The 9,747-nt window shown below is 36.8% G+C and overlaps 1 protein-coding gene across 1 annotated transcript; it reads right to left on the bottom strand.

The window, feature by feature from the left end:
- Positions 1-2,147: 2,147 nt before the first annotated feature.
- LOC129440777 (myosin light chain, embryonic-like) lies at positions 2,148-3,061 on the bottom strand. Its single transcript, XM_055200290.2, has one exon. It carries the CDS (start codon positions 3,000-3,002, stop codon positions 2,370-2,372), a length of 633 nt encoding a protein of 210 aa, XP_055056265.1. The 5' UTR covers positions 3,003-3,061; the 3' UTR covers positions 2,148-2,369.
- Positions 3,062-9,747: the final 6,686 nt, after the last annotated feature.

Raw genomic sequence — 9,747 nt, 5'->3', positions numbered from 1 at the left:
CCTCAGCAATGAGCTTCACTGTCATTTTAAGTGGCCGTGCCCTTGAAGTTCAAATAGATTTTAATGCTATCAATGGTTTATCCTTCATCAGGTGGGAAAAATCGCTCAGAAAGTGATCCCAATGATGTCGTTCATTGTATCTGTATCGTTATAGTTTTGGTGTGAGCTCCGCTATTCTGTTTAATATAAAACGATTTTCAAAACTATGTGAACGGCCCTTAATTCCCTACCTAGTATCAATGCCAGACCTATTATTATGTTCATATAGTTATTAATACTAATTTAATAACACTCTCAATTTATGGCAGCTTATTTGAAAGAGCAGTTTCAGCCACTGCTTACAGCTAACCATATGTGATCAAATGATGGGGACAGACTTTGCTGTGAGCATATATCCCTAACGTTACCTGGGGTAAAATGATGGGGGCAGACTTTGCTGTTGGGAGTCTCTCCTTCGCTGGTTCAACTCCTCTCCTTTCATGTTTTCTGACAGTCGGTATCGCATAAAAAGTAATTCCGGGGTCTTTTTGCTGTTGTTAGAACATCCGTGTATTACACCACACACCATCGCGTGGTTTTAAAAAAAATTACACCGATAATACCATGCATAATACCCACGCTGCCTCGCTTGTCAATTGACAGACTGACAGTTTTATGTCAACAATATGGCCGCCGCGAACATTGATGACGTAGATCGAATAAGCCCTATGTATGTTGGAGACAATAACTTGCTTCATCGTTTACTTTGGGGTTTGCATATCATTAACATGAACTAATACACACCTAGACACCAAAGGAAATGTAAAAACTTGAATCGAACTATAGGTGCCTTTTAAATCAATGACACTATTTCACAGTTTTAGGTTGTTTGGCTATTGCAGGAGATGTTACATTTGATCATCTTCGGTGTCGTCACTTTTCATCTAGAATTTGCATGATGAACTTGTAACATCGGGGTTAGGGTATTGTTATTGGTTTTATTTTACATCTTTGCACAATTAACTTTGTATGAATTCATATAAATTAGCCAACTTGTAAATTATGTACAAATTCTTGTGAGATCAGGTTGTCTATTCTGTGATCTTGACTCTTCATTTTATTAGAAACTTTATAAATTTGACACTTGACAAATAAATCATTCATCATGCCTTTTGTCAATGTATTCTTCTCAATTCACTGAGCACAACATGCAGGCCCAGCTGTGTAAAGTTCATGTTTATGAGCAGCCACAGAGTCAAAGCACCACATGCTCATGGCACTCAGATTATAGATGCATGAGAAACCTGAGTCAGCTGTCAGCTGGATGTTAAAGATCAGCCTGAACCCTTTCATGCTGATACAGACGGCTGGAAGTATATGACTGAGAGACTTGACTCTCAACAATACAGATTATATATCCTACATTCTCATTGAAACACAGACACAGTCCTGATCCCTGACCTCCATACAGAGAGAAGCTCCAAACATCATCAAAGTCAAATCTCAAGATTTCTTCAAAAGCGTCCCGGACTCTGCAGCCAGCAAGGTCACAGCAGGTTCAAGAGTTTGATGTACTGATGTGTGATTTTTTTCAGAAACACTGACATATTTCATAGCTAAATCAGATTCATAATGGAAACTTTGTCATTGCACTAATGGCATAATTTTAATACAAAGTAATATTCTAGAAACACCTTTGTTTTGAAATGCAGACATTTACTTCAAGACCGTGAATATACAATCTAGAAAATATTGGGTTGTTTCAACCCATAGTTGGGTAAAATATGGAAATTTTCTAGGTTGGATGAGTTTGTCCTTGCAAAAAAAAAAAAACATGGTTAAAACCATGCTTATCACAAAATTACCATGGTTTTGCTACTAAACCATGGTTAAACAATGTTTTTATCCTCAGGGCATGCTCACATGAAGCGTAGTGGGCTTGAACCAAACCGTGCCCGGAAACGGCACAGAGGGTTTGGGGGCTTTGGGGACCCAGTTCAGCAGATCCATGGCAGTCGGTTTGGATAGTGTGAGCATGCTCTTAGTGTGTGGCCATTGAATTCCAATAATATTAACACAGAAAAAACGATGGCATATTGAAGTTGAGGAGAGTTTGCCCCCCAATGTTCCTTAAAGTAAGCCCAACGTAAGAAAATATTCAAGTGAAACCTGTTGCAAAATAATTTTTATTGTTTACAATTGTTGTGACTGAGCACATATACCAGTGGCTCATAAGTCAGAATGTGTTGGACAATTACTATTTGTCCACTACAAGCAAAATAGCAAAGAATATGCTTGTCAAGTTTGAAAATTCTACAAATAAAAAATAGTCCTCATGAATTGTTTTTATTTACCCACATTGATTTGTTATTGTGTGTGATCTGTTCTCTTTATCCTGAAAGAATGTGTTTGACAAAAGATGAATAGTTAATGCAGCCGTTGGCATCTTCCTGTCCGGCCATCAGCCGATCCACCTCATCTTCTGTCATCCGTTCACCCAGCGTGGCCAGAACGTGACGTAACTCCGCTCCCATGATGGTGCCGTTTCCCTCCTTATCAAAAACTCTTAGTCCTTCCACAAAATCCTCAAAGGTGCCCTGATCTTTTGAGCGAGCGATGTGCTGCAGCATCGGCAAGAAGGTCTCAAAGTCCACCATCTTGGTGTTCATTTCCTCCGGTCTGGGTTTTCCCAAGACCTTCAGGACATCTGCGTTGGTCGGGTTATGGCCCAGAGCTCGCATCACATCTCCGCACTGAGCGAACGTGATCTTCATTTCATTTTTAGGCGTGCGGTCGAAGAGCTGGAAAGCCTCTTTAAAGTCTTCGATCTGATCGGCGGTGAACTCCACCTTGATGGCCTTGGGATCAAACGGAGGCTCTTTTGGGACTTCGGGTTCTGGAGGCGGAGCCGGTTTGGTTGCAGGAGCTGCTTCCTTCTTGGCCTCCGGCTTCTTTGGCTCTGGCTTCTTAGGTTCCGGCTTCTTAGGCTCCGGCTTCTTCACCTCAACTTTCTTTGGGGCCATGGTCCCGATGAAGAGCAGAAGATGTTGGAAACGGTGGCTGGATGAGATGGAGCTGCTGTCTGCTAAAGCTTTTATATCATTTGACTCCAGGGAGGAGAGATCAGTCTGACATGCATGTCCTGTAACACACTATAAAAGGAAGAAATCCAAAATAGACCTGGGCAGCAATTGCACCAACAATACGCTTTTGTTCAGCTGCTATAGATGGTGACAGAGAGAGAGACTCCTGTCAAAACGTTTGCTACTGCTCTGGGCTTACATTCATTCATGAGCACGGCTTTCATTATCAACAAAGAGTCCTCTTTAGTTTGTGCTTGCGTGTCTTAAACATCAGATTCCTGTCAAAACTTCTCATCTGCTTCATAACAGCATTAGATGACTTGTTTAGAAAGCAGGCAATAAGCAAAACAAACCATACAAACGTGTACAGATGCAACATTTGTCTCGTACCTGCTCTTAAACAACTCATTGTGTGCTTCAGAATATATTTTGACACTAATTATGTGCATACTATATGGTTACCTGTGCTTTTTCATCCGAGGATCACATCCATACTAAATATAACTGTGGATAAAGTTGGATTTTGAGCGGGGTGACAGCTGGACTTTCACAGTAAAGCTATTTCAGACCGGAGACATGAGGAGTTACCCATCAGCACCTGCTATGACACAACTATTCATCTCCATTCATCTCAACAGAGAATCCCATTTGCATAGTACAGTATGTCATACTGATAATCTGACACCTTTTACCGGAGTCATCCTTCTCCTTATTGAGATAAACTTATCGAGTAGTTGTCATCTGCTTTTGCTATTGCATGTAAAGTCAAGACCCAACATGGTACCAAAGCAATGTGTTAAAAATATTCTGGTTCTTTTTAACTCACAAAGCATTCTAGTTTAATTTCAGCATTTTGTGAATGTAAATATGAACCATTGGCTATCTTATTGTTTTAAGATCATTATGGCTCAGCTTGATGACTACTAAATCTAATTCACACAGCACTTTGGTCACAGAAAATACCCATAACATCTGAGAGGCTTTTGTGTATTTTGGGATCGCTCCCGTAAAGAGGACCTAGTAACATTCCCATAACATTCCCGGAAAGCCATCTGTGTAAACAAGACGCAGAAACAATGTCGTAAGCGGCGTGCCATAGTGAGGACGTGCGTGCCATCGCAACAACAAGTTCAGATCTTTAAAAACGTCATGGCTTTACGGGATCTTTACAGTATGTGAACGCACACACAGATTCCAGAAAACCATTGGCAGTGTGAATAAACCAAAAATCAAACGATCCTGGACAAATCCCAGATCCATTTTTCATAATGTCTGTTTGAAAAGGGCTCTATTGTCTGTATTAGTGAAGTGACAACGCAATTTCTGTCCAAATGCTTTAGAATTTGATTCAAAAGGGACATATCATGAAAATCTGACTTTTTCCATGTTTAAGTGCTATAATTGGGTCCCCAGTGCCTCTAGAAAATGTGAGCAAGATCAACCCAGTAACTTAGTTTTGGTAAACCGTTCTCTGCAAGCATGTGAAAATAGCTCATTGAAATTTGGCTCCATTGTTATAATAATTCGCCCCTTAGCTACGGCACTGCCATTTAGTGCAGAGAGAGAAAAAGAGAGAAAATAATTGACGGCACAATTGAGTTTCAATTTCCACAAACCACCATTATTGCAATCAGTGTTTGCATTTCATTAGCTCATTTGCATTTTAAAGGACACATTTTTGCTCACACCTATAAAGTGGCAATTTTAATGTGCTATTATAAATTATCGGTGGGGTATTTTAACCTAAATCTTTTTGGGGTTTTTTACATCATAAAAATGTCTGGTGAAATGTCCCTTTTAATTCAGAGAGTTTGATGTTAGCAACACAACACATGGGATGTCTACTATGTTTTTTAGCCCCTTCTTCAGACATCTGATATCCTCCAAGCAGTAGGACTGAGAAAAAAACTACATTTGTTTTTCTGTCTTAAACCCCATTTGATCATCAGGTACCATCTGCATTCCTGTGCTCACTGAGGTGATCAAAGACTATTGCCTGAGATTGTTTATCCAGTACAGTAGTGGTTAAATGTGGTCGTCTGATTGGTCAGTCAGATTATATCAAGTTGGGTCTAGGTAAGGAAAGGATAAAAAGGGAATGTTGAAAATGCGTTGTCTCTTCTTCTTCTCCTCCGGGTTTCTCTGGTTGAGTTCTTGTCTTGGATTCTGCTCATTTTTTGTGCTTTTCTTTTTTACCTGAGCTCTGGGGTTCATCAGCAACCTGTTCTCAATGGTGCCTCTCTTTCTTCTACACTTTCTTTTTTATCTTTTATTCTTTATGTCTCGGGTAATATCTCATACACATTGGAAACAGTTAATTATACATGTATTATTTACCATTTCATGCATTTACAGTATAGTGGAACAATTTCAATTGTAAACCTACTGTAAGTCAGTACTATTATTAAACCTTTTCATTTATAAATGTGTTGTTAGTATTATTAATTGTATAATTTTGTATATTTTTTTGTATTATTTTGTAATAAGTTTAATTTTATGCATTTTGCATGTGTATTTGAATTGTTTCCTATACTGTAGATGTTTTCATCTGATGCACGTGCGGTGACGCGATTAAGCATCTGGCCTGAACTTTACTTCCGGTTTCAGTTTTTTTAATTGTCTGACTAGTTGCTAAAACTGAACTCTTAAACAAATACCTTGTCGAAAATAACAAATGTTTTGGTTAGGTAATCTACGTGTTGTTTATTTTCCTTTGTTATATAAATCAACTACTTTAAAAGGACTTTTTACATGTTAGTTACATGTTGACCATGAAAGACGCTTGTTTATGTTGTTACTACTGAAACCGTCTATACAATTCTTTTTTTTTGTCTTCGTGTCTTCTCTAATCCATGTTTGTTTGGTATACATGAATGGCTTGTGAATCCATCAAATGATGCATAAAATAAATTATTAGTTAATGAGTTAAAATCTGTACTGGACCAAAAGCAGTCTGTTTCATTGTAACGTTAATGACTGTGATATTTTAAGTCTTCAGCTGATAAATAAACATCATATTTTTTAAAGGGCACATATTATGCAAAATGCACTTATACAAGGTGTTTGGACATAAATGTGTGAACACAACCACCCACTCCTTCATTTTTAATACCTATTAAACCAAAGCTGTTCTGATTCATTTTATCAATGTGACATCACACTGATAAAGTCTCGCCCATGACCACTGACTGACAGTCCTGATTTGGTGAATGCTCATTTGCATTTAAAGGTACAGACACGAAAATGTTTTTTTCCCCCCAAATATTTTAATAAATATTCTATGTGGTATTTTGAGCTAAGATTTCACAGACACATTATAAGCACACCTGAGACTTAGATTAAATCTTGTAAAAATGGGCATAATAGGTGCCCTTTAAGTTTTAGAGCTTCTTTTATTTGTTCATCTGTACCTGGCAAATTCAGCTGGCTATGTTTCCTAACAAAGTCACCTGTGAAATCAGACAATACTGTCATAAAATTTATTTTATTAAAATTCAAATGTAGTGTCCATGTGATGTAACCGCTTGACTTTCCTCTGCACTCTTTAACCTAAAGGCTTATAAATATTTATGTCGATGAGCGAATTGAAAGTCTTTGTTTACGTGGAAATAATTTAGTGTACTGCTGGAATGAGATGACTAAGCTTGATGGAAATGCATTGAGAGTCACTGAATGTCCTTATAAATCTTTTCTTCATTGGACAGAAGGATAATCAGTAATGGAGCAGCAGAGTTACTGTACAGCACAATAACAGAGAAAATAAGCATGAAATCACACGAATCGACTTGCATCACTGCTCAAACACCTGCTGGACACAAAGATAACAACTACACTTTTACTTATTTAAACTCTGAGGAAACCATTGCATTAGATGACAACTGTAGATATCATATTTAACATCCGGTGCACGTAAAGTCTAAAGTGCATTAGCACCAGAAGTCCCAAACAAGTTGAAACAAGGATACAATTGTTTTTTGAGTTAACTTTAAATATATTCTGTGAAATTCATTTGTTTATATACACTAAAGCATTAAAAAACAACACATCAATCCAGAAAAACAATTATGATGTGGAGAGAGAGTTGAAACTGTTCAAAAAGTCTGTACTGTTTTTATTAAGAGTTACCATTTCTAATTCACAACAATGTCCAAAATCCACAATCTGAAGATAATTATTAATACTTTGTGAAGGTTAAAAGTATGAGAAATCCCAATATTTTACTCACTCCCATGTCATCCAAGATGTTTATGTCTTTCTTTGTTCAGTCGAGAAGAAATTAAGGAATTTAAAAAAAAATTATACAGTATAGTGGACCTCAACAGTTTCGCAAAAAATAAGTATTTTTAAACCACAACTTCTCATCTTGCACTAGCCCTGTGACGTGCCATTAAATGTGTGAAACGAAGACTTGTGGATCATTTTAAACAATAAACTGACACAAAGACATTAATTAGTTTCATTACACATACAACAACGTCTGAATGCTCCTCTTTCTCCACACTTGTAAACACTGGAACACTAGTTTTGGCACGTCACATGGCTACACTGCAAAAAAATTATTTTCAAGAAAAAAAATTCTTAGTATTTTTGTCTTATTTTCAGTAAAAATATCAAAAAATTCTTAAATCAAGATGTATTGTCTTGATGAGCAAAACGACCCAAGAAAATAAGTCTTAAACACGCGAATAAATCTAATACGTCTTTAGACCAGAAATATAAACTTCAGCGATTTTGTGCCTAAAACAAGCAAATAAATAAATAAATAAATAAATCTGCCAATGGGGTAAGCAAAAAAAATATATATATATATATATTGAAATTTTTTTAAACACTGAAAAGAAAGACATGAACATATTGGATGACACAGGGGTGAGATTTTTTATGAAAGTGGAGTAATCCTTTAATATTTCTAGATTTTACACTTTTTTTACACTAGTAAATTTCTGGATTGTTTTAACCCAAACCTAACTTATCCACTGGGTTAAAAAGAAACTATATTATAGGGGTCTCCAACCTTTTTGTGAGCAAGACTGCATCTGGATGGCTACTTTTTGATATAGTCTACTCAAAATTTCTTTGTTTTACTTGTTGATTTTATTTTATTTTACTTGTTAATATTTCCTTGATTTATTTGATAATATTTATCATTGTTTAAAATGTTAACATGCATAAAAGATGCCAAGCTAATATAAAAAATATGTAATAAATAAATATTGAAACTATTAATAGAATGTGCTTTGGCGGGCACCTCACAGACTCTGTGCGGGTAACCTGGTGCCCCTGGGCACCATGTTGGAGACCACCGCTCTAGGATAATCTAACCCAACAGTTGGGATTGTCCATTCTGGTTTTAAGTGTAGTGACAGCTGTTCTGTAAGAGATTGACTGGAATCAGTGTTGTTGTTCATGTATGTGTAATGTTGGATTTTATAGATGTTGTCAGGTCAGAATGACCCTGTATAGAAGCCAATCAGATCAGAGACATCAGTCTGTACTGAGCTTGTCTAGAACAGCGCCACCTGTCTGTATCAATGAACTACAGTACTTGAGTTCCTTTCATTGGTTGTGCTGGTGCTGTTGCCATTGCCCTTTCCTTGAAATCCTCTGTGTAATTTATCTGTCAAATGATGAATTAATGAAGCCGATCTCTTTTGCCTAGCAGCCATATAGGCACACGGATGGGATAGAAGCCGGAAGCGCTAATCTATCGCAGCTCCTATCATTTTTTTTGCACATTATGTAATTTATCATGTTTGACGGAGGCAGTCAAACCCTTGTCTTGTATAATTGCATTATCCATTTACCTCTGCTTTTATTGATCAGGCCGGCCTGTCTTCTAGAGAAAGCGGATACAGTATTTGTGTTCAGGGGTTAAGAGTATTATCCTACTTGTCCTTATCACGGAGGTCAGTAAAAGTCCTGCTGGCTTGACAGTTTATCTATGCTAGTTAACTCTGGCTTTGTGTGTGTGTATAAGTAGCAACACAATAGCTTTGTTTGTACACCCAGTGAGCTGTCTACCTAGCACTGGCACACACCAACACAGTTCCAAAAAGATTTTATTTCAGGCTCATTTGATGCATTATTTATATTAAAATGATACAAACAACAGTGTTGCTAGAAGGTTCTTTTGTCATCCCCTGAACCTTTCTGGATGCTCATAAGATAAATGTGTTACAAAAAGTCCTCGCAGGAGTGTCATTTGATTTTTGGTTTCCCAAATAAACATTTAGTCAAAGGTTCTTATGGAACCGTCCAGCATTGTGTAGCACCTTTATTTTTTTTTAAAGTGTTTAGTTAAAAACAGTTCATCGAACTATGATACTATCACCATTTAGCATATTTATTTTGAAGAGTGCATTTTTGAATGTTACTTCATACCTATCAACATTTGAAACCCTAACAAAAATCATCAAATTTAAGTGAATTTGTGCTTAAAACAAGCAAAAATAAATCTGACAATGGGGTAAGAAACACTTAATTCAAGAAAGTATTTCTTACCCCGTTGGCTGTTTCTGTTTTTTTATTCTTTTTTTTTCTTGAAGCACAAATTCACTTGCATTTTTGTCTAAAAACTAATCTTACTGCACTGCAAAAAATGACTTTTTGTCTTGTTTTCAGTAAAAATATCTAAAAATTCCTAAATTAAGATGTTTTTTCTTGAGGAGCAAAATGACCTAGGAAA

This window comes from Misgurnus anguillicaudatus, chromosome 22 (assembly GCF_027580225.2).
Source record: "Misgurnus anguillicaudatus chromosome 22, ASM2758022v2, whole genome shotgun sequence".
NCBI lineage: Eukaryota > Metazoa > Chordata > Actinopteri > Cypriniformes > Cobitidae > Misgurnus > Misgurnus anguillicaudatus.
The sequence above is the reverse complement of the archived record's forward strand: the minus strand, read 5'-3'. Positions and strand labels throughout refer to the sequence as shown.

What these genes read in the sequence shown, in the direction of transcription:
- LOC129440777 (XM_055200290.2), bottom strand. Translation starts at nt 3,002, where the DNA reads ATGGCCCCAAAGAAAGTTGAGGTGAAGAAGCCGGAGCCTAAGAAGCCG.